Source organism: Terrapene carolina, unplaced genomic scaffold, assembly GCF_002925995.2.
Source record: "Terrapene carolina triunguis isolate 2854851 unplaced genomic scaffold, T_m_triunguis-2.0 Scaffold583, whole genome shotgun sequence".
Classification (NCBI taxonomy): Eukaryota; Metazoa; Chordata; order Testudines; family Emydidae; genus Terrapene; species Terrapene triunguis.
This window is the reverse complement of record NW_020664934.1, coordinates 30040-54565: the sequence shown is the minus strand read 5'-3', so window position 1 is coordinate 54565 and position 24526 is coordinate 30040. Positions and strand designations below refer to the sequence as shown.

The 24526-nt window shown below is 53.2% G+C and overlaps 1 protein-coding gene across 1 annotated transcript in view; it reads left to right on the top strand.

Moving 5' to 3' along the window:
* The window catches only part of LOC112116706 (rootletin-like), a 128610-nt gene that overhangs the window by 81027 nt on the left and 23057 nt on the right, over positions 1-24526 (top strand). The window contains exons 11-18 of the mRNA XM_029913319.1: positions 1004-1242; positions 1837-1996; positions 2775-2942; positions 3451-3802; positions 4462-4553; positions 13338-13458; positions 14167-14330; positions 22062-22502. Coding sequence (XP_029769179.1) covers positions 1004-1242; positions 1837-1996; positions 2775-2942; positions 3451-3802; positions 4462-4553; positions 13338-13458; positions 14167-14330; positions 22062-22502 — 1737 coding nt within the window. The remainder of the gene's footprint in view (positions 1-1003; positions 1243-1836; positions 1997-2774; positions 2943-3450; positions 3803-4461; positions 4554-13337; positions 13459-14166; positions 14331-22061; positions 22503-24526) is intronic.

Genomic DNA, 24526 nt, shown 5'->3' with positions numbered 1-24526 from the left:
AGTCACCTGATTGGAATCAACATGAACAAGCACTCAAAGAAGAAAAAATGTTTACTCACCTTCTCATAACAGGGCTCTATATTGAGCGTCATGAAGGCACGACTCCAGGGGGCACCCAGGTCGACCTGACAGATGCTGCTAGGGGGGAAATCTTCCAGCTACCATGAACATGCGCACGCGCATACCTGATTGTAATGGACATGAACAACACATCTCAAAGAACAACAGTTACGAGAAGGTGAGTAACCATTTTTTATGAGGAAAGGATGAGGGAACTGGGCTTATTTAGTCTGCAGAAGAGAAGAGTGAGGGGGGATTTGATAGCAGCCTTCAACTACCTGAAGGGGGATTCCAGAGGGGATGGAGCTCGGCTGTTCTCAGTGGTGACAGATGACAGAACAAGAAGCAATGGTCTCAAGTTGCAGTGAGGGAGGTCTAGGTTGGATATTAGGAAAGAACTATTTCACTAGGAGAGTGGTGAAGCACTGGAATGGGTTACCTAGGGAGGTGGTGGAATCTCCATCCTTAGAGGTTTTTAAGGCCTGGCTTGGCAAAGCCCTGGCTGGGATGATTTAGTTGGGGCTGGTCCTGCTTTGAGCAGGGGGTTGGACTAGATGACCCCCTGAGGTCTCTTCCAACCCTAACCTTCTATGATTCTATGACTGCAGCGCTCTCAGCCCGGGCTGGCAGCACGCTGCACTGTACAAGGACTTCATATTCCTCCTTCGCATGCTGGGCTGTGAAACAAGCCAGCTTCTCAAGGTGCCAAGTGCCTCCTGCTAGTGTGGAGTGCCCAGTCTCCCTGTGACTGTAATGGGGAGCCGAGCCCCATTTGCAAAGGGCATCATGCTGGCTTAGCAGCTGCCACCTTCTCCTGGCGGGATGGACTGGCATTCACCCATCCTAGATGACAAGCAGCAGAGCCCAGCTCTGCTCTTCTAGTAGGGCAGAGATCCTGGGTGAGATAGCTCAGGGCGTGCATATCTGTGTCTCTCCCCAAAAGGCAGAACAGTTAAGGACGCAGCTGCGGCTTGCAGAGGATGCCCGCGATGGGGCGCACAAGGACCTGATCGAGTTGCACCGCAGGTTGCGGGAGGCTGAGGAGGCCCGAGAGCTCCAGCGCAAGGAGATGTTGGAAACCCACAGGGCTTTGGGGGACGAGACCAGGGAGAAGGAAATAATGCAGAAATCCAATACTGAGCTGCGAGCTGCCATCAAGAAGATGGAGAGCAAAAGGACCAGGTAGGCTCAGGGCAGTGCCAGGCGGGCTGCACCCTGCAGCAGACATTACTTGGCACTGTGATAGCCTGCCAAGGTGCAGGCATGGCCAGGGACTGTTAGCTGGGCCACAGATCCAAACCAGAAAGTGCAGAACAGTAGCAAAGACCTACCAGCATGTCCACCCAAAGCCATTCCAGCTAAGAACTTGTCACTGTATTCAGGCCTGGGATGTACAAGTAGGGCTGGACCCTGCAGCCATTCCAGGCAGGCTCAAGGCAGCTGCTTCTCCCATAGCTCAACCCAGAGCAATTCCATCCAGTCTGTGTCTCTTTCCTCCCAGAACTGGGCCCAGAGGCCAGTCCCAGGGCTGCCCTGGGGCGCATTGGAATGGGCACAGTAGCATGGTCTGACCTCTTCTCTGCCTCGTCCACTTCCAGCCAGTGCAGAACTCCCTGCGGGTTCTTTCCCTTCCAGACCGTCCCCAGACAGCCCAGAGCTCCCACTCACACCGTGACGACAGCTGGGTGACTGGGCGGGCAGTGCCCCCTGCATAGATGTCCGCTCACAGCCCTTCAGCATTCCCCGGGCAGGAGTGACCATGCATGTCTGCTTCAGCTTGAAGAGAGGCCTAGAGGAGAAGGAGCAGAAAATCACCATGCTGGAGGAAGCCAAGGCTGCAGCTCAGAAGGAGGCAGGAGAGCTGAGGGCAAACCTGCGGGAGGTGGAGAAGTCTCAGATGGAGGCCCGCCGGGAGCTGCAGGAGCTGCACAGACAGGCGAGTGCAGATGGCTCCCAGACACGTGCCAGCCAGGTCCCTTTGCTGTCCCAGCTCCATCAGCCTCCGCAGACATATTCTGCCCCGCACCTCCCCTACTGGGAACTTCCTGACTGCGATGCCTCCTCGTAGGCTGCCCATTTGGGCCACTGAATGGGTCCCATTCCCCTGTGGCAACCTAGATTTCAGCGCCAGGCTGAGAGGAAGAGCTGGTAGCAGCCGAAGCCACCTGGGGCATGCCCAGAAGTGCAGCTCCCAGGGAGGTGAGGGGCATCTCCCTCCCAAATGGAGAACATGCCCTGAAAACCCCTTGGGTAGAAACTGGAGGCTTCAAAGCTCCCCAGCTTCAATCCCCCAGTGCGAGGAGCAGAATGGCCTGGTCTCATCCCCCATCCCACTGGCCACAGGAGTGGCTGACTGCAGAGGGGAGCGTGCTACACAGGCCTGCTCCCCATGGGCTGCGCCAGCACCGGCCCAGGCCTGGCGGGCTGGGGAAAGGCGGCCGGAGGAGCCTGCTAGCGACGTAGAGTGAATCAGTGGGTCCCACATTGGTACTTTCCACCCTGTGGCACTTGGCCAGCTCCTCCGGGGAGGCGGAGGAACCAAACTAAGAAGGGACCATTTTGTCCATCCTCAAGCAGTTATTGCCGGGGGGGAGGCAGCCCTGCCCCCGGTCAGGGCAGCAGCAGTGGCTTGCTGTGGCCGAGACGGGCCTGCCAGCATGGCCCATCCGCCCCAGGTCGAGCCCAGGACCAACCCGAAGAACCGCCCTTTGCAGGTGAAGACGCTGGGGGACGAGAACAGCAAAAAGGGCAAAGAGGTGAGCGAGTTGCAGGCCCGTCTCCTGCAGCAGGAGCAGCGTGAGCAGCAGTGCCACAGGCAGTCCCTGGAGCTGAAGCAGAGGATCGCGGAGATGGAGGGCGCCCAGGAATGTGTTCGCAAAGAGGTGAGCTGAGTAGGCACTGGAGCTGGCAGGCAGAGGCGGGCAACGAGGGAGGGGGGCAGAGAGAAAGGATGGTGTGGAGGGAAGGGTACAAGGCCATCTCTAGATTAACCCAGCTAGGCCCACCAGGCCCCTGTGGGAGACCTCAAGGACTATCTCCCTCCCCTCCTGTTCCTTCCCATCACCCTGAGGGTGCAGCCCTGAAGCAGAGGGGAGGGCAGTCCGCTCCCTGGTGCCTGCCTGTAAACACTGCCCCGAGGTCTCCAGAGAGCGACTCAGGGCTGTCTCTGCCAGTGGGATAGAAAGCAGCAGCTCAGCCTGGGAGCCTGTGCACTGAACTGTGGGCGCTCCCGCCCTGCAGAGAGGGCTCTCTTTGGGTCTGTGCTGGGAAGCTCCTGGCCACTGTGTGTGTGTCGAGGTGGTGCGCCCCTCCTGGCCCTTTCAGCATGCTCTCTGGTGGACTGTATGCAGACAGGGCCTGGCGGTTATTCTGCAGCGCCCTCCCTTCCAGGTACTGAGCCTGCAGAGGAAGCTGGTGGAGGTGGAGTGGGAAGCCAGAGCCAGAGAGAAGGGGCTGGCCGACAGCCTGGGCGAGAGTCACAGCAAGGAGAAGAAGCTCCGGGATGAGCTCCATAACATGGAGCTGAAGCTGCAACAGGCCGGCGGGGTCAGCAAAGGCCTCCAGCTGCGCCTCAGCACCACTGAGGGGCGCCTCCAAGGCCTAGAGACAGAGCTGGCCAAGGCGGAGGCTGCCAAGAGGGAGGTGGAGTTGAAGCTCGGGGTGCTGCACTCTGCCCTGCGCCGGACACTAGGGCTGGGTGGGCGGAGCCCCTCGCCGCAGAGACCCTGCTCACCTAGCAAAGGTCAGCAGCCTTGGAGGGCTCAGCTGGGTTTGGGAGACAGACTGACTGGGCCAGATCACAGAGTGCCGTGTGTGTGACTGCACTGGAGCACTGATTGCACGTCACAAGATCTGCATGACATTTCTCCAGTGCTCCAGGGTGAGGGCTGCTCTGGCGGGGCCTGTGGCCTTGCAGGGTGGGGGCAGATACAGCATAGAGGGAAAGGTGTTGCCATGGCAGCAGTCACTTTGAAGGGGAAGAGGGTGGCGCTTGAAGGAGCTGAGTGTCAGGCAGCTATCCCTGCCCTGAAAGGGGAAAGCCATGGAGGGGGCAGGGGTCTGCCTGGAAATCCAACCTAGCAGCAATCTTGGGAGAGGGTGGCTCTGAATCCCTGCATGGATTATCCCCAGTCTGGGCTGAGGAGAGAAGCACAGTTGTAGGGCTGTAGTGACACGCTTGCCTTGCACCAGCTAATCCGTATTGCCTCCTGCCATTATCACATGGGGATGGTCTAGGCCTGCCTGATGGTCCCTCTCCCAACACACCCACCTGGCATTCAGGCTTTGAGAGCTTCTCTGCCACCACAGGAACTGACGGGCGACGGACTCCGGCCTCCCGCACTGGCTCTCCAGAGAGGAGCTGTTCCCGCTCCCCCTTTGGTTGGGCTTCCCCTTTCCAAGGGGAGCACAGTGCCAGCGAGCCTGACCCGGACAGAGTCCGAGATGCTTTGAGAGACTTCCTGCAGGAGCTGCGAGACACTCAAAGAGAGAGGGTAAGAGCATCTCCTTTCTGCTCCCATGGTGTCCCCCTGCCCCTCCACAAACTCCCCACTCTCTGCTCACACCCAGGCCATGCTCAGCGTCATGGTCCCTGGCAATGCTAACACAGATTTGCCCCCACATCGGATTGCTGCATTAACTGAAACAAATGTACAAGGACATTAAACTTCTGTCCCTTTCAGTTAGAATGAGCCCAGAAATGAGGCCTTGGTACCACCCAGGACTGCACGCAAGCTTTACGCTCATTCATTTAATCTCTCTATGTAGCTTCCAATCTACGCCTTGTCCACCAAGCTCTAACCAGCACAGTCACTCCCAGTGCTGCAGCGTGGGACACAGCCCTCGGAACATGAGGCGCTGCACAAAGGGGCATGGGACTGGCACACTGGACCAGAGCAGGGCTCCAGCCAGCCCGGTGTTATGGTTCTGACAATGGCCAGCACCAGTTTCAGTAGAAGGTGCAAGAGCCCTTCAGTCTCCTTCCCTCCCCCTGTCAGTTACAGGCCAGTTCAAGCCCTGTAGCTGGAAGGTTTAGATCCTTTCTAAAACACTTGGTTATTTTTTTATTCCTTGTTATAACACTGGAGATTCTTGTTCTCCACAGAACTGTCTAACCTTTTGCTGAATCCTGCTGAGCTCTTGGCCTCTGTGATAGCTTTAGGCAATAGGTTCCACAGGCTCATTGCATGGAAAAATATTTACTTGGCCGCCACTGCTTGCTGAGTGTCACTGAAGGCCCCCTTGTTCTGGTACTGTGGTCTGGTTGTAGGGCAAGGGCACTGGCAGTGCCAGGGGGATGGTGGGATATTATTTCTCATTCTTCTCTGCCCTCCCTGTATTCCATGCCTTGGCCTTCCTTCCCCGACCCTTTGTGTTACTCCTTCCCCAACTGTCTCCCTGTCCCTCCCATCAGTTCTTATCCCCGGAGGCAGAGGACTCTGCTCAAGAGTCACAGCACCAGGTCCACCCCTCTTTCTCTTCAGCTCTGCCTGTATGACGGGGTGGCATAGGGAGCAGAGCAGCCATAGGAGGCGTGGAAGCTGCGTTCCCACCCTTGGGCTGACTCAGGGAGGAATATGGTCAGTTCACAGTGTGTCCTTCCCTGTTAGCTGCTGGGGGAGCAGAGGAATGTTGCCAAGGAATGGCACATGAGATGCCACATGCTTGAAAAGCAAGTCAGGCATTGCTCACTTCTGTAGTTAGCTCAGTGCAGCCGTGCGGGATGTGTGCACAACCTGGGCAGGAAAGTGGTATGCCAGGCCACATCAGGCCATGGAAGAGTTAAACTATGCCTTCAGATGCTGCCCTCCCCACACACTCCACAGCCAGGGAGCCGACAGCCCATGCAGTGCTGTGGTTTGCCAAGCTCTATCGCTGGGCAAGGAGAGTCAAGGAAAGAGGACATGGAGGGGCAGGAGCACATGGAGAGCTGCATTTCCTTAGAGGATATTGCCAGCTGCTCTCTCGGCCACCCCTACAGTGTCCAGGCCTGATCTGCAGCTGCTGTAACTTGACTCACCCCCAGCGACTCACCTCCAGCAGAGCAAGGCTGGCGACCCGCTGGGGATCTGGCCTGCTGACATCAGTAGAGCTAGGTCTGATTTACACCAGCTGGGGATCTGACCCCATTGACTCCAGTGGAGCTAGGGCTGATTTACACCAGCTGGGGATCTGGCCCCATTGACTCCAGTGGAGCTAGGGCTGATTTGCACCAGCTGGGGATCTGACCCCAGTGACTCCAGTGGAGCTAGGGCTGATTTGCACCAGCTGGGGATCTGACCCCATTGACTCCAGTGGAGCTAGGGCTGATTTGCACCAGCTGGGGATCTGACCCCAGTGACTCCAGTGGAGCTAGGGCTGATTTGCACCAGCTGGGGATCTGACCCCAGTGACTCCTATGGAGAGATGCTGACTGACAGCAGCTGGGGAGCTGACCTCGCCAGAATGGTTGCCACCCTCTGTTTTAGCAGTGAGCCCGTCTGTGCCCCTGCAGGCACTGGGCAGACAGCTACTCAATAGCAACGGGAGCTGAACACCCTCCCCCCCAGCACTCAGCGGAGCGAGGGACCCGTGGCAAACCACCAGGCCAGCTCAAGGACATGCTCAGCATCACATGACCCCACCAGCTGAGCTCGACCCCAAGTTGACCTTAACAGCATTTATATAGCAATGCTCTCTGGTCCTTCAGCCCCCTCCCCTTTGGCCTTCCTCTGTTGTGTCCTATTGCTCAAAACATGATTCTTATAAAGATGCATAAATATTTATACAAGCGTAATGTAAAAAACATGGACTGTCATAATAATCAAAGCCGTGGCACAGCCAAAGGGCTTTCTCTAGGATTGGGAAATTAATTAATACTTTATGGGTCTAAGCTATCGAGTTTGAGGCGCTCCTGCCTTCCCCATCCCATCAGGCTGCTGGGGTTTGCTGGAGTCGAGGTGAGCAGCTGTGTCCAGTTGTGTCTCTCAGTGAACACAAGGGAAGGTGTATTCCCTTACAGTTGAAGGAGGTTTGATGGTTTGATTAACATTCTGTGTGTTGTTTTCATATGATTACTGTGTATAGCCGTTCCTTAAGACTCCCACTGACTGGCCAAACTATCAGCCTGCACCAGTGCTCATTGACATCAATTGAAGGATTCCCATTGATTTCAGTAGGCCTCAAGTCCCACAAGTTCTACTGGGTGGTCGGCAGCAGCCCACCTCCCTATTAAAGACAAAGGGTAACATTTTCCACAGCACCTAAGGGTATGTCTACACTACAAAATTAGGTCGATTTTATAGAAGTCGATATTTAGAAATCAATTTTATACAGTCGATTGCGTATGTCCAAACTAAGCGCATTAAGTCGGCGGAGTGCGCCCTCACTACTGTGGCTAGCATCGACTTACGGAGCGGTGCACTGTGGTTAGCCATCCCACAGTTCCTGCAGTCTCCGCTGCCCATTGGAATTCTGGGTTAAGCTCCCAATGCCTGATGGGGCAAAAACATTGTTGCGGGTGGTTTTAGGTACATGTCGTCAGTCTCCCCTCCCTCCGTGAAAGCAACGGCAGACAATTGTTTCGCGCCTTTTTTCCGCGCAGACGCCATACCACGGCAAGCGTGCAGCCCGCTCAGCTCAGCTCACCAACACCGCCGCTGTTGTGTCCTGGGTGCTGCTGGCAGCAGACGGTGCAGTAGGTCTGCAAACCATCGTCATACACCGCTTCCGCTGCAACTCTGCTCTGCTGCTATTGGCTCGATAGCGAATTTCTCCATGTTGTCTGTCATGGGCTCCTGGGTACGTGTGTTCTTCCTCAGGAAATGTGCACGGTGCTAACCGTCGTCCTCCACTGCTTCCGCTGCAACTCTGCTCTCCTGCTATTGCCTCAATAGCGAATTTCTCCATGTTGTCTGTCATGGGCTCCCAGGTACGTGTGTTCTTCCTCGGGAAATGTGCACGGTGCTAACGGTCATCCTCCACCGCTTCCGCTTCAACTCTGCTCTCCTGCAGACGCCATACCACAGCAAGCATGGAGCCCGCTCAGATCACCGCTGCTGCTGTGAGCATTGTAAACACCTCACGCATTATCCTGCGGAATGTGCAGAACCTGCAAAAGCAGGCGAGGAGGCGACGACAGCACAATCATGATAGTGATGAGGACATGGACATAGACTTCTCTCAAAGCACGGGCCCTGGCAATTTGGACATCATGGTGGTAATGGGGCAGGTTCATGCTGTGGAACGCCGATTCTGGGCCCGGGAAACAAGCACAGACTGGTGGGACCACATAGTGTTGCAGGTCTGGGATGATTCCCAGTGGCTGCAAAACTTTCGCATGCATAAGGGCACTTTCATGGAACTTTGTGACTTGCTTTCCCCTGCCCTGAAGCGCAAGAATACCAAGATGAGAGCAGCCCTCACAGTTCACAAGCCAGTGGCGATAGCCCTCTGGAGGCTTGCAAAACCAGACAGCTACCGGTCAGTCGGGAATCAATTTGGAGTGGGCAAATCTACTGTGGGGGCTGCTATGATCCAAGTAGCCAACGCAATCACTGAGCTGCTGCTATCAAGGGTAGTGACTCTGGGAAATGTGCAGGTCATACTGGATGGCTTTGCTGCAATGGGATTCCCTAACTGGTGGGGCGATAGACGGAACGCATATCCCTATCTTGAGACCGGACCACCTTGGCAGCCAGTACGTAAACTGCAAGGGGTACTTTTCAATGGTGGATCACAAGGGACGTTTCACCGACATCAATGTGGGATGGCCAGGAAAGGTGCATGACGCTCGCATCTTCAGGAACTCTGGTCTGTTTGAACAGCTGCAGGAAGGATCTTACTTCCCAGACCAGAAAATTACCGTTGGGGATGTTGAAATGCCTATAGTTATCCTTGGGGACCCAGCCTACCCCTTAATGCCATGGCTCATGAAGCCATACACAGGCACCCTGGACAGTAGTAAGGAGCAGTTCAACTATAGGCTGAGCAAGTACAGAATGGTGGTAGAATGTGCATTTGGATGCTTAAAAGCTTGCTGGCGCAGTTTACTGACTAGGTGAGACCTCAGCGAAACCAATATTCCCATTGTTATTGCTGCTTGCTGTGTGCTCCACAATATCTGTGAGAGTAAGGGGGAGACATTTATGGCAGGGTGGGAGGTTGAGGCAAATTGCCTGGCAGCCGATTACGCGCAGCCAGACACCAGTGCGATAAGAAGAGCACAGCTGGGCGCCCTGCGCATAAGAGAAGCTTTGAAAACCAGTTTCATGACTGGCCAGGCTACAGTGTGACAGTTCTCTTTGTTTCTCCTTGATGAAAACCTGCCCCCTTGGTTGACTCTACTTCCCTGTAAGCCAACCGACCTCCCCCCTTCAATCACCACTTTTAGAGGCAATAAAGTCATTATTGTTTCCAAATCATGCATTCTTTATTAATTCATCAAACAAATAGGGGGAAAACTCTCAAGGTTGCCCGGGAGGGGTGGGTGAGGAGGGAAGCACCAGGTGGGGTGGTGGATGAGGGGAGGAGGGAAGGACAAGGCCACACTACAGTTCAAAACTTATTGAATGCCAGCCTTCTGTTGCTTGGGCAATCCTCTGGGGTGGAGTGGCTGGGTGCCCGTAGCCTCTTCCCCCCCTCCCCCCACATTCTTGGGCGTCTGGGTGAGGAGGATGTGGAACTTGGGGAGGTGGGCAGGCAGTTATACAGGGGCTTCAGCGGCAGTCTGTGCTCCTGCTGCCTTTCCTGCAGCTCCACCAGATGCCTGAGCATGTCAGTTTGCTCCCCCATTAGCCTCAGCATTGCATCCTACCTCCTCTCAGCGTGCTCCTCCCTCCTTTCATCGCGTTCATTTAACGCTGTCCTGGACTCTGCCATTGTTTGCCTCCACGCATTCTGCTGAGCTCTTTCAGTGCAGGAGGACTGCATGAGCTCTGAGAACATCTCGTCGCGAGTGCGTATTTTTCGTCTTCTAATCTGCGCTAGCCTCTGGGATGGAGATGATGGGGGAGCGTAGAAACATTTGCAGCTGCGGGAGGAAGAAAAGGGAGAGTAGAATTTAAAAAGATACATTTTAGAAAACAAAGGGAAGACTATTTCACACTGAATCAAGTGATTCACATTACATAGCACATGTGCTTTTGCTACAAGGTCACATTTTGCCTTTTATATTGAGGGCCTGCCGGTTTGGTGTGAGACATCACACATGCTCGGCTGGGCAACAGAATTCGGCTTGCAGCAGCCATGGTAAGGCAAAGGGTTTTGGCTTCTTCAACCTTCATAACATGTGGGAACGGTTTCAAACAGCAGCGCCCTCCTTTCCCATACCAAGCAAAGCCCGTTGGGTTGGCCGTTTAAAAGGAGGGGCTGCGGTTTTAGGGTGAATGTGCAGCACAATCCAACCCCCCTCCCCCAACTCTCTGGGATGATCGCTTCACCCCCCACCGCATGGCTAGTATCAGGGAAGATCCCTGTCAGCCAAACGCGAACAGCTCAGCATGAATGGGCCTCCCCCCACCGCGTGGCTAACAGCGGGAATTATTTATTTTCAGCCAAAGGCAAACAGCCAAAGCCTGGGCCCATTTGCTGCAAGGTTTTGTTCTGCAATGATTCCAGACTACTTGCTACTGGCTTGGCGTGGTAAATTAATCATTAAACACGCTTACTTTTAAACCCTGTATTATATTTACAAAGGTACACTCACCAGAGGTTCCTTCTCCGGCGTCATGGTCCGGGAGTCCGCCTTGGGAGAGTTGGGAGGGTATTGGCTCCAGGGTGATGAACAGTTCCTGGCTGCTGGAGAGAAGGGATTCTCTGCTTGCCTGCTGTGCGCTACCCTCAACCTCCTCCTCCTCATCATCTTCAAACTCCTCATCCCTGTTGCGTGAGACTCCCCCCTTGCAGGTGTTCACGGACAGTGGTGGGATAGTGGCAGGGGCCATGCCTAGAATTGCATGCAGCTCATCATAGAATGTCTGGGGCTCTGATCCGGAGCGACCGTTTGCATCCTTTGTTTTTTGGTAGGCTTGCCTCAGCTCCTTAACTTTCACGCGGCACTGCTGTGTGTCCCTGTTGTAGCCTCTGACCATCATGCCCTTGGAGATTTTGTCAAATATTTTGGCATTTCGTCTTTTGGAACAGAGTTCTGCCTGCACGGATTCTTCTCCCCATACAGCGATCAGATCCAGTACCTCCTGTTCGGTCCATGCTGGTTCTCTTTTGCGATTCTGGGACTCCGTGGTCACCTGTGCTGATGAGCTCTGCATGGTCACCTGTGCTGATCAGCTCCCCACGCTGGCCAAACAGGAAATGAAATTCAAAAGTTCGTGGGGCTTTTCCTGTCTACCTGGCCAGTGCATCTGAGTTGAGAGTGCTGTCCAGAGCGGTCACAATGGAGCACTCTGGGATAGCTCCCGGAGGCCAATACCGTCGAATTGCGTCCACACTACCCCAAATTCGACCCAGCAAGGTCGATTTTAGCGCTAAACCCCTCGCCGGGGAGGAGTACAGAAATCGATTTTAAGAGCCCTTTACATCGACAAAACAGGCTTGGTCATGTGGACGGGTGCAGGGTTAAATCGACCTAACGCTGCTAAATTCGACCTAAACTCATAGTGCAGACCAGGGCTAAGGGTACGTCTTCACTACCCGCCGTATCGGCGGGTAGCAATCGATCTATCCGGGATCAATATATCGCGTCTCGTTAAGACGCGATATATCGATCCCCGAACGCGCTCACCATCGACTCCGGAACTCCACCAGAGCGAGCGGCGGTAGCGCAGTCGACGGGGGAGCCGCGGCCGTCGATCCCGCGCCGTCTGGACCCCAGGTAATTCGATCCAAGATACTTCGACTTCAGCTACGCTATTTGCGTAGCTGAAGTTGCGTATCTTGGATCGATCCGCCTCCCCCCCCACCCCCAGTGTAGACCAGCCCAAAGTGACTTTTGAAATTGGGCTGTAGGTCACTTAGGTGCTGTGGAAAATGTTACCCCTTGTCTTTAATATGAAGGCTATAGACCCCTGCCTGCCGTACTCCATTGTGCTGCCACCTGGCCACAACAGTCAAGATGTAGCATTGCATGCTGGAACCAGGGGTCTCTGTAGGGCTCAGCTCCATACTGAAGAGGAGGATGGCTGCAATCTGTGCCATTTTGTGCAAAGTAGGTTCCCCCTTTGGGCTCCTGGCAGGGTGCCCGTGAAGCTTAGCTTCGCAAAGTTTGGGCACCTGCGGCATGGATAGCAAAGAACATAATGGAAACTAGCAGGAAATGGGGAGCTGTCTTTGGCCAGGAGACTACAGACACTCAGGGCTGTTTGTGGCCAAGAGTACAGGCTGGGTTTGATAATATTGTTCTTTTGAAGGTAACTGGATTGTGATTTGCAAACCAGCAGCCAGACTCTGCCTCCCATTACACTCCTGCTGCCATGCTGACCTGGAGCCGGATCCTGTTTTGTTGGTTTTTTAATGATGGTTTATGTCATGCACTTTGGCAGCAGCTTCCATCTGAGGATATAAAGCCTTTACAAATAGTGCTGTCTGTAGCCTCGTCACAGGCCCCTGGCAAGTGGGGACACCCCCATCATACAGATGAGGAAATGGAAGCACTGAGTGGGTGGGTGAGTTGCCCAGGGTAGCAGAGCTGAGAGTAGGATTCAGGAGAGTCAGGTTCTACTTTGCTGCCCTGGGCAAGTCACCCCTCCACACACCAGGGAGAAGGATGGGGCTGTTCGTAATCCCTGTACTTTAAGAACAACCTCATCCGCCTTCCTGGTGTGCAGTGTGAGGTGGAGGTGTGGTGTGTTTTAGGTGCAGGGTATGGGATTGCTGCTGAGTCCTTCTTTCCCGTTTCCCACACTGGACTCTGGGGTGTAAATCAGGATAGATCCACAGCAGAGTCAGTTATACAGCTAAGGATCTGTTAGCACACATTGCTTTCATTTGCTGAGCTTGGCAGTTTAGTGATGTTTAAAAATGCTCAGAAGACTTTGGGGAAGGGGACACTGAGATTAAAATGGTCCTTTGTTGGGACCATCGTGTAGACACATTTGTGTATGTGTGTGTCAGACATCACACTCACAAACTGACATGCCACCAATATTTACAGGACGCCCTAGAGCTCTGGTTCCAGGGATGTTCTGATTTGCGTCAGGAAGTTCCCATTGTTAAACTTAGTGTTTCATGTACTTCCTTTTCTCCTTTCTCTTTCTCCACCCCCACCCCCCCTTGTGTCTCGGCATATTCCTCTTTCTTTCTGGCCTGCACTTAAAATCTGACACTATTTTTCCTTCTCCCAGGATGATTTAAGGACACAGGTGATGAACCTGAACCGTCAGCTGAATGAAATGGCAAGCGACCGGGACGAGACCAGCAATCGCGTCCTGCAGCTGCAAAAGTTGCTGGCAGACTCTGAGGAAGGCCAGTCATTCTCCTCTTCTCCCCCTAGATTCCATAAGGCTCAGTTGATGCAGCTGGAGCAGACTGTCACTGGGACAGCAGGAGCACACAGGATCAGCTCTCCTCTCGTGTCAGAAGGGGCTAGCTGGTCAGGCAGAACTGGAGAGGTTCTAGTTTGGGATTGAACAGTGATGCCAGGCAAGCCCTGATCTCCTGGCCAGGATGCAGCCATCCCAACCCGAGGGATGGAGGGGGGTGTGACTAGAAGGTTAGCTACAGGTGTAAAGCTACAGGGGCTTGCCAAAAACAGCTCCTGTGACCAGAGCCCAAAAGTTATGTGACCATAAGAAAGCCACTTCTGTTCTCAGTGCCTCTTTTTGCCATCCCAGCCTTTATCCATAGGGATTGCAAGCTCCCGACCTTGGGGCAAGGCCAGTCTCTCTTTGGCTTCCTGATGTGGTCAGCCCTGCCTTGCCGCGTGGAGTCCAGGGCTGGGTTCCTGGCACATGGCTCCTTTGGGGTGATGTCCCCATGCACTGATGCAGCAACCCTTAGATCCAGTGAACTCACTGTTCACATGTAGCTCGGGGACTCCAGGAGGTTGGGTGATGGCTTGGCTGGATTGCACCCCCAGCCATCGCAGAGATCCACTGGGGAAGCAGTGCTCTTCTCCCTCCCACAGATCAGAGCCCGTTCCTCAAACCCCTGCCTCTTCTTTCCCATACCCAGGCAAGCGAGGCATGGACGGGCGCCTGAGCAGTGCGCAGATGGCCCTGGCACTGCAAGAAGAGACCATTCGGAGAGTGGAGAGGGAGCGCCATGCCTTGGCAGAGCAGATTGCTACCCTGGAGTGCAGCATGCATGCCAGGGAGGAGAAGAACAGGGAGCTGCAGGTGGGTCTGAGCCTGCAAGGAGAAGGAGTAGGAAGTGCATGTTACGGGGCAGCTACCCATTAGGAAACAGGGAGGGGGAGCTCTGTAAAAGTCACCAGTGGAAAGGGAGAGTCATAAGAACATAAGAATATAAAAACAGCCATACTGGGTCAGACCAAAGGTTCATCTAGCCCAGTATCCTGTCTTCTGACAGTGGCCAATGCCAGGTGCCCCAGAGGGAATGAACAGAACAGGGAACCATCAAGTGATCCATCCCCTGTGGCCCATTCCCAGCTTCTAGCAAACAGAGGCTAGGAACACCATCCCTGCCCATCCTGGCTAATAGCCATTGATGGACCTATCATCCATGAATTTATCTAGTTCTTTTTTGAACCCTTTTATAGTCTTGGCCTTCACAACATCCTCTGGCAAAAAGTTCCACAGGTTGACTGTGCGTTGTGTGAAAAAATACTTCCTTTTGTTTGTTTTAAACCTGCTGCCTATTAATTTCATTTGGTGACCCCTAGTTCTTGTGATATGAGACAGAGTAAATAACACTTTCTTATGCACTTTCTCCAGACCAGTCATGATTTTATAGACCTCTATCATATCCCCCTTTAATTGTCTCTTTTCCAAGCTGAAAAGTTCCAGTCTTATTAATCTCTCCTCATACGGCAGCCGTTCCATACCCCTAATCATTTTTGTTGCCCTTTTCTGAACCTTTTCCAAGTCCAATATATGTTTTTTGAGATGGGGTGACCACATCTGCACGCAGTATTCAAGATGTGGGCGTACCATGGATTTATATAGAGGCAATATGGTATTATCTATCCCTTTCTTAATGATGCCCAACATTCTGTTTGCCTTTTTGACTGCCGCTGCACATTGAGTGGATGTTTTCAGAGAACTATCCACAATGACTCCAAGATCTCTTTCTTGAGTGGTAACAGCTAATTTAGACCCCATCATTTTATATGTATAGTTGGGATTATGTTTTCCAATGTGCATTACTTTGTATTTATCAACATTGAATTTCATCTGCCATTTTGTTGCCCAGTCACCCAGTTTTGAGCTATCCTTTTGTAGCTCTTCACAGTCTGCCTGGGACTTAACTATCTTGAGTAGTTTTGTATCATCTGCAAATTTTGCCATCTCACTGTTAACCCCTTTTTCCAGATCATTTATGAATATGTTGAATAGGACTGGTCCCAGTACAGACCCCTGGGGGAATCACTATTTACCTCTCTCCATTCTGAAAACTGACCTTTTATTCCTACCCTTTGTTTCCTATCTTTTAACCAGTTACCAATCCATGAGAGAACCTTCCCTCTTATCCCATGACTGCTACTTTGCTTAAGAGCTTTTGGTGAGGGACTGTAGAAGGGTTCGGTTGGGGTCACCCCTCTCTGGGGCAGCTGGGAACCAGTCTGCCTCACTACTTAGGTCCGGTGAGTCGGGGAATTAGCCAGGTGAGGCAGGAAACAATCAAGGGCTCAGGCCCTCACGCAGGGGCTGAGCAAATAGTTCAATAATAAGCCCAGGCCCTGGGTCAGGGCGGGGCAGCAAACAAGCAGCAGCTCAGGTCCTCAGGCAGGGGCTGAGCAAATAGTTCAGGAACAAGCCCAGGCCCTGGGTCAGGGCGGGGCAGCAAACAAGCAGGAGCTCAAAACCCAGGCTCCTGGTTCTGAGCGTCTGGGCGAGGGGGAGACTGCCACCCGTGAGTGGGGTGGCAGTGGGGACGCAGGCCCGCCCACTCCACTGCATCCCAGCCCAGGGCCCTAACAGCAGCAGGCGGCCCACTGCTGTGTTAGTGGGGATCCTGGCCGCAACACACTGACATCGGCTCTGGGTGTGCCACAGCCAGACTAGGGTCGGCTGCCCCCAGGCTACTTCCTACCTCCCCCTCTAGCAGTACCTGCGTCTGGTCGGTGTCCTCCACGGCATCAAGCACCATGGGCTCCTCAGGGTACTCGGCGAGCGGTAGGCTTGGCAGCTCCTCTGGGTCGCTTCCCACAGGTAGGCTTAACAGCTTCTCCGGGGTCTGGTCGCCATCAGGTCTTGACTGGCATGGCCAGTCCTCTGGTCGGTCATAGGCTACAGGAGTCTCCCCAGCGGGAGCTAGGCCCCCAGTGTCTGGCTTCTCTGGCGGCCAGGCGGCTTCTGAGCCCTGGGGTGGGGCTTTTATACTTCCTGTCCTGCGCTTTGACCTTTGGGGGGCGGGCGCAGGCTCCAGTGGCTCCCTCCACTTTGGCATCCGGAGGGGCTCGTCCCTCTCTGGGGCGGCTGGGAGCCAGGCCGCCTCACTACAGGACCTTATCAAAGGCTTTCTGAAAATCTAAATACACTATATCCACTGGATCCTCCTTGTCCACATGCTTGTTGACCCCCTCAAAGAATTCTAGTAGATTGGTGAGACATGATTTCCCTTTACAAAAACCATGCTGACTCTTCCCCAACATATTATGTTCATCTATGTGTCTGACAATTTTGTTCTTTACTGTAGTTTCAACCAGTTTGCGCGGTATGGAAGTCAGGTTTACCAGCCTGTAATTGCTGGGGTCACTTCTGGAACCCTTTTTAAAAATTGGCTTCACATTAGCTATCCACCAGTCATTTGGCACATAAGATGATTTAAATGATAGGTTACAGACGACAGTTAGTAGTCCTGCAATTTCACATTTGAGTTCCTTCAAAACTCTTGGGTGAATACCATCTGGCCCTGGTGACTTATTACTGTTAATTTATCAATTTGTTCCAAAACCTTCTCTAATGACACCTCAGTCTGGGACAGTTCCTCAGATTTATCACCTAAAAAGCATGGCTCAGGTTTGGGAATCTCCCTCACATCCTCAACCATGAAGACTGATGCAAAGAATTCATTTAGTTTCTCCGGAATCTGCTTATCGTCCTTGAGTGCTCCTTTAGCATCTCGATCATCCAGTGCCCCACGGGTTGTTTAGCAGGCTTCCTGCTTCTGATGTACTTTTAAAAATTTTTGCTATTACTTTTTGAGTCTTTGGCTAGCTGTTCTTCAAATTCTTTTTTGGCCTTCCTAATTATATTTTTACACTTCATTTGCCAGAGTTCATGCTCCTTTCTATTTTCCTCATTAGGATTTAACTTCCACTTTTTAAAAGATGCCTTTTTGCCTCTCTCTGCTTCTTTTACTTTGTTGTTTAGCCACGGTGGCACTTTTTTGATTCTCTTACTATGTTTTTTAATTTGCAGTATACATTTAAGTTGAGCCTCTTTTATGGTGTCTTTAAAAAGTTTCCATGCCGCTTGCAGGGATTTTACTTTTGGTGCTGTACCTTTTAATTTCTGTTTAACTAACCTCCTCATTTTTGTTTAGTTCCCCTGTGACGGGTTCAGTCACAGAGATCCCCTTGGGACTGTCACCTGATGTGCTGAAATCACTTCTGAGCCCATTTTCCCTGCCAGCTTGGGACTTCCAGAACCCTGCCTTGTTGAGCCAGACACGCTAGCCTGCTGCAACACAGACCCTGAGTCCGGGTCACACCCCCAAAGCTGTAGGCTTTAAGTGAAAACAGCTCTGCGGGTTACCTAACTCCAGCACCTAGACACCCAGTTCCCAATGGGATCCAAACCCCAAATAAATCTGTTTTACTCTGTATAAAGCTTATACAGGGTAAACTCATAAATTGTCCGCCCTCTATATCACTGATAGAGAGATATGCACAGCTGTTTGCTCTCCCAGGTATTAATCACTTACTCTGGGTTCATTAATAAACAAAAGTGATTTTATTGAGTATAAAAAGTAGGATTTAAGTGGTTTCAAGTAATAACAGACAGAACAAAGTAGGTTATGAAGGAAAGGAAAGCAAAAACAAGCAAGTCTAAGCCTAATACATTAAGAAACTGATTACAGGTAATATCTCACCTTCAGAGATGTTCCAATAAGCTTCTTTCACAGACTAGACTCCTTCCTAGTCTGGGCCCAATCCTTTCCCCTGGTACAGTCCTTGTTAGTTTCAGCAGACATCTCAGGTGGTCATTAGGGGTTTACTCATGACTGGCAGCCCCCTTTGTTCTGTTCCACCCCCTTTTATAGCTTTGGCACAAGGCGTGAATCTTTTGTCTCTCTGCGTCCCAACCCCTCCTTCTAAATGGAAAAGTACCAGATTTAAGATGGATTTCAGCATCAGGTGACATGGTCACATGTCCCTGTGAGACCTCATTCTTCATTACCCATGGGCTGGCCTACACATACGCAGGAAGGCTTGCAGGTAAATAAACCCATTCACAGTTCATTGATTCTGAAGCACCCTTAATGGCTTCCACTTAATATGTTTACATCAGTAATACAAGTTTATATCTTATTCTCCTAACTCCAGACATGGAAATAATACATGCAAACAAATAGGATGAACACACTCAGTAGATTATAAGCTTTGTAGTGATACCTTATAAGAGAACTTTTGTATAAAGCATATTCCAGTTACATTATATTCACATTCATAAGCATATTTTCATAAAGTATATGGAGTGCAATGTCACATCCCCTTTCTGAAATTAAATGCTATTGTGTTGGGCCGCTGGGGTGTTTTCCCCACCACAGGGATGTTAAATTTAATTATATTATGGTCACTATTACCAAGCGGTCCAGCTATATTCACTTCTTGGACCAGATGCTGTGCTCCATTTAGGACTAAATCAAGAATTGCCTCTCCTCTGGTGGGTTCCAGGACCAGCTGCTCCAAGAAGCAGTCATTTAAGGTGTCAAGAAACTTTATCTCTGCATCCCTTCCTGAGGTGACATGTACCCAGTCAATATGGGGATAGTTGAAATCCCCCATTATTATTGAGTTTTTTATTTTAATAGCCTTTCTAATCTCCCTGAGCATTTCACATCACTATCACCATCCTGGTCAGGTGGTCGGTAATATATCCCTACTGCTACATTCTTATTATTCAAGCATGGAATTACTATCCATAGAGATTCTATGGTATAGTTTGGTTCATTTAAGATTTTTACTTCATTTGATTCTACGCTTTCTTTCACATATAGTGCCACTCCCTCACCAGCATGACCTGTTCTGTCCTTTCGATATATTTTGTACCCTGCTACCCTGTTTCCCCGAAAATAAGACATCCCCCGAAAATAAGACCTACTTCCAGTTTTGCCTCTCGCTGTAATATAAGACATCCCCCGAAAATATGACCTCCCTGATAATAAGGCCACCCTGGAATATAAGGCCCCGAAGCTCCAGGAAAAATAAGACCTCCCCTGAAAATAAGACCTAGCGCATCTTTGGGAGCAAAAATTAATATAAGACACTGTCTTATTTTCGGGGAAACACGGTATTACCGTGTCCCATTGATTATCCTCATTCCACCAAGTTTCTGTGATGACTATTATATCAATATCCTCAGTTAATATATCAATATCCTCAGTCCAGCTCAGGTCTGCGTGGGCAAGCAGAGCGCAATCTGCTACACTCCCTGGGACAGTGACAGGGATGGATGAGCGTGGGAGACTGCTCCGTGGCTCCCTCCTCCATTGCCCAGGACAAGACAAGGTTCTGCTGCACTGCTCGGGTGGGGTGGAGGGAGGGCTGCAGACGTTCTCAGTGCACATCCTAGAGCTGAGCCATTTCCCAGGGCCATGGAAGCTCCAGGGCACTTGGGAACAGCAGATGAGTAGGGGGACCAGTCTGCAGGGCATGTCCATTAAAGGAAACGGGCTACCCATCAAAGAGCCAGGCCCCTTTACTGAGGGAGGAGCCAGCAGGGCGGGTGCCCTGCCTGGACAGTGAGACTCACGACACCCTCAGTGCCTGCGCCTGCCAGGCAGGACCCCACTCTATATCTGGCTGCCTGCTGCTGCTTCTCTCTCTGTGGTCTGGGAAGTGGGGGCTCCCCAGTGCTCACTGGCTCTGCTCCTACCTTGGAGTCTGGGTCTTGTCCTGAATGACTCCTAGGGATCAGCTGGCCTTCAGAGATAAACGTGCTTCTCTAGGGAGCGCAGAGACCTCTGGAGTGCCTCCAGACAGGGCTCATCCATACACCTTTATTCCCGGGCAGGTGACACGGCTCCAGGCCAGGTTTACACCTCTGTAGAGCCCCACAGGCACCAGCTGCTGTGGGCTAGCTAAACCGGTGCCACCTCACACTGTTAGTTGCCCTGGTACTGTTCTGTGTGTAGAGCAGGCCCTGGGGATTGCTCCCACTCCAGAGCTGCCAGGCTGCCCAGGACAGGGCCATCACAGCCCCCAGAACTCCACAGAGCAGCCAGTCCTGGCAAATTCCCCTTCCTGTTATCACCAGTCACAGTGGGAGCCTGATTCCCATCCAGCGTTCCCCTTGATCTGTCTCCTCCCATCTTGCCCCCCATACCCTGCCCCACTACACAATCACACACCTTCTACCAATCTCTAGGCTCCACGCAAGACCAAGAACCCTCCTAATATAGCACCCGGGGCTGTCCCTAGACAGCACTGGGACGTGGGCCAGGCTATTAGGCTAGTTCAGGGGGTGTGCCGCTGGCTTTTAACTGGGCATAGGGTGACCAGACAGCAAATGTGAAAAATCGGAACAGGGGATGGGGGGTAATAGGCACCTATATAAGAAAAAGACCCAAAAATCAGGACTGTCCCTATAAAATCGGGACATCTGGTCACCCTAACTGGGCAAGCGTTAAAGAGAGTGTGGTGGAGCAATGCACAGGGCAGGGAGCTGGCCTGTGGCGGGGAGGGAGCAGGCCAAAGCAGGTCAGGGGAATCGTGGCGGGGGGGCAGGCATGTGGGGGGAGTGGGACAGGCTGACACAGGGAGTGGGCAGCATGAGAGGGGAGAGAAGTTGCGCGAGCGGGGAGTGTGAGCCAGTTCGCGAGGGGGGAGTAGGCGTGTGAGTGGGGAGCGTGATGGGCTGGTGCATAGGGGGGGAGCAGGCGCACGAGGGGGGAGTATGATGGGCTGGTGCATGAGGGGGAGCAGGCGCGCGAGCAGGGAGCGTGGAGGGGCGGGCCGGCATGTGAGGGGGGAGCAAGCATGTGAGCAGGGAGCGTGGAGGGATGTGTTGGCGTGCGAGCAGGGAGTATGGGGTGGGCGACGTGCAAGCCGGGAGCATGGAGGGGCGGGCTGGCTGGTGCGTGTGAGGGGGGAGCAGGCGTGGAGAGCGTGGCGGGACGTGCGAGGGGGGAGCAGGCGCAGGAGTGGGGAGGGGCGGGCCGGCACGTGAGCAGGAAGTGTGGAGGGGTGGGCCGGTGTGTGAGGGGGAGCAGGCATGTGAACGGGGAGCGTGGAGGGGCAGGCCGGCATGCGAGGAGGGAGCAGGCGTGGGGAGCAGGCACAGGAGTGTGGAGGGATGGGCTGGCGCCCGAGGGAGGCGGGGTGGGGCAGCGCATGAGCAGGGAGCGTGGCAGGGCTGGGCGGGATGGTGCATGAGGGGGGAGCAGGTGCACGAGCAGGGAGCGTGGAGGGGCGAGCCGGCACGTGACGGGGGAGCAGGCGTGCGAGTGGGGAGCGTGGAGGGGCGGGCTGGCACGCAAGCGGGGAGCGTGGAGGGCCGGGCCGGGCCAGTGCAAGAGGTGGAAGCGTGGAGGGGCGGCCCAGCTCAGCACGCAAGGGGAGCGTGGAGGGGCAGGCCGGTGCGCGCACAAGCGGGGAGGGGTTGGCCAGCACGTCGGGGGGATCGTAGAGAGACGGGCTGGCGCATGAGAGAGTAGCACGCTGCAGGCAGTGGTGGAAAGGATGATACACGTTGCTGAAGTAGGTCGCCTTTGTTTTTCAGGAGAAGGTCACTAGGCTGAAAGCCAAGGATACCAAGCTGGAGACAGACAAGCGGAGGCTGAAGGAAGTCCTGGAGGCAGCTGAGAGTAGGGCCACCAAGCTGGAGCTGAGCCGTCGCTCCGTGGAAGGGGAGCTTCAGCGTGTCCGGCTCAGCCTGGTGGACCGAGATACTGAGATCCAGGCCCTGCAGGAGCAGGTCCAGGCCCTGCGCTGCCAGTTCGGGGACAGCGAGAGCAAATCAGCCAAGCTGCAGCAGGAGCTGGGCCGCCTGGGTCACTCACTGGCCCAGACAGAGGACAAGGAGAGCCACCTGAAGGACAAGGTGCAGAGCCTTTCCCAGGCACTGACTGATGCCTCCACGGGGTCCTCCACCCTTCAGGAGAACGTCTTCCAGCTGCAGAAGGCTCTGACAGCAGCGGAGCAAGACCGCCGGGTGCTCCAGGTAATGGTCCCACCCCTTCTCCTCAGCACTGGGCGAGCAGACAATGTAGGGGTGGGACTGAGCAGGGGGAAAGGGGTCAGCGGAGCCTCTGGCCCTTTGGATACAGTCGGGAAGGCCGTTCCACCTGCTGAGCCCACCTGTGTACATCACAGTGGGGTCCAGTCCCCCCACAAACACCCCGTGCTGCAGGATGCACCGTGCCCCACCAGCCTGAACAGGGGCTTGTAAACACTCCCTTTGGTTCCAATGCACTGCGGTTTGCCCAGCCCAAATATCGCAACATTTTGGAACAAACCAGTGTTTGGGTGAAGCTTGGCCCAAGGGGAAGCTGCCCTGTTCAGAGATCACAGGGAAGCCAGCTGGCTGCAGGACCCCCCAGGAGGAAGTTTGCAGGCCTGAGTTGGGAGGTCAGGCTAAATGGGCAGAATGGGACCTTTCAGCCTGGAAATCCACAAACCTGTGGATTTAGCATGATGTCAGTGCAGCCCTGTAATCAGCCTAGCCTGCTTGGGGCTGGGCCCTGGCTCTCCGCCATGGCTGCAAACATTAGCAAACCTTTCAGCCAGCTTGGCCTGAGGTTTGAGTTGGTGCACAGCATAACCAGGGCCCCAGTAAGATGGTAATGCTGTCCATGCTGTTCCTCTTCTGTGGGGTGATGTGTTGTCAAGCTAGAGCTGCCAACAGCAAGCCATTGCAAAGAAAAAGGGAGCTGTGCATCCAGATCAATTCCAGCCGGTACATTCCCCTCCAGAGCCACAATGTGCCATCCACAGCTCTGGAATCCCTGCAGAGAGTGCATCCACACAGCTGACTTTGAGGGAGTTACTGTGGTGTTTTGCCAGCGTGAGCACAGACTCAGACTCAGGATATAAGCGCAGATGGCTGAGGTCGGGGCTGTCTCTAGGGGCTCAGAGCCTGTGGTCGCTGGTGTGACTGGCATGCAGAGCTAGCTAGAAAGAGAGTAACTCCCTGGCCTGCCCCCAGTCCCTGCTGATCCTTCTGGGAACACAGGCTCTTGGCTGGCAGTAACTCAAGTCTTCAGCTGACACTTTTCAGTGCAAGGTGAATGGCTAAAAGAGGTGATCTCCATCCCTGATGTGAGCTGGGCGAGGCCCATGACTATCAACGTGAGCTGTTCATGGAGGATTCAGCAGGCCTGTGTGCACCCACACTTAGCTACAGAGCTGTACATCCCAGAGGCTCTTCTGGACCCTGGATTTCCAGCTGATGAAGGCTGTAGTCTTTCCTCTTGGGGCTGGACCTCACCATTGTTATCTACGTGTTTGACCCCTCAGCAGCCTGCTTTCTCCTGTATATGTGCAATGCCATGCACACCCATGGCACTGCCTCATCGAGAAAAATAAGAGCATAAGAACAGCCATACTGGGTCAGACCAAAGGTCAGTCTAGCCCAGTATCCTGTCTTCTGACAGTGGCCAATGCCAGGTGCCCCAGAGAGAATGAACAGAACAGGGAATCATCAAGTGATCCATCCCGTCGCCCACTCCCAGCTACTGGCAAACAGAGGCTAGGGACACCATCCCTTCCCATCCTGGCTAATAACCATTGATGGACCTATCATCCATGAATTTATCTAGTTCTTTTTTGAACCGTGTTATTGTCTTGGCCTTCACAACATCCTCTGGCAAAGAGTTCTACAGGTTGACTGTGCGTTGTGTGAAAAAATACTTCCTTTTGTTTGTTTTAAACCTGCTGCCTATTAATTTCATTTGGTGACCCCTAGTTCTTGTGATATGAGACAGAGTAAATAACACTTCCTTATGCACTTTCTCCAGGCCAGTCATGATTTTATAGAGCTCTAGCATATCCCCCTTTATTCATCTCTTTTCCGAGCTGAAAAGTCCCAGTCTTATTAATCTCTCCTCATACGGCAGCCGTTCCATACCCCAGTCATTTTTGTTGCTCTTTTCTGAACCTTTTCCAATTCCAATATATCTTTTTTTGAGATGGGGTGACCACATCAGCACACAGTATTCAAGATGTGGGCATACCATGGATTTATAT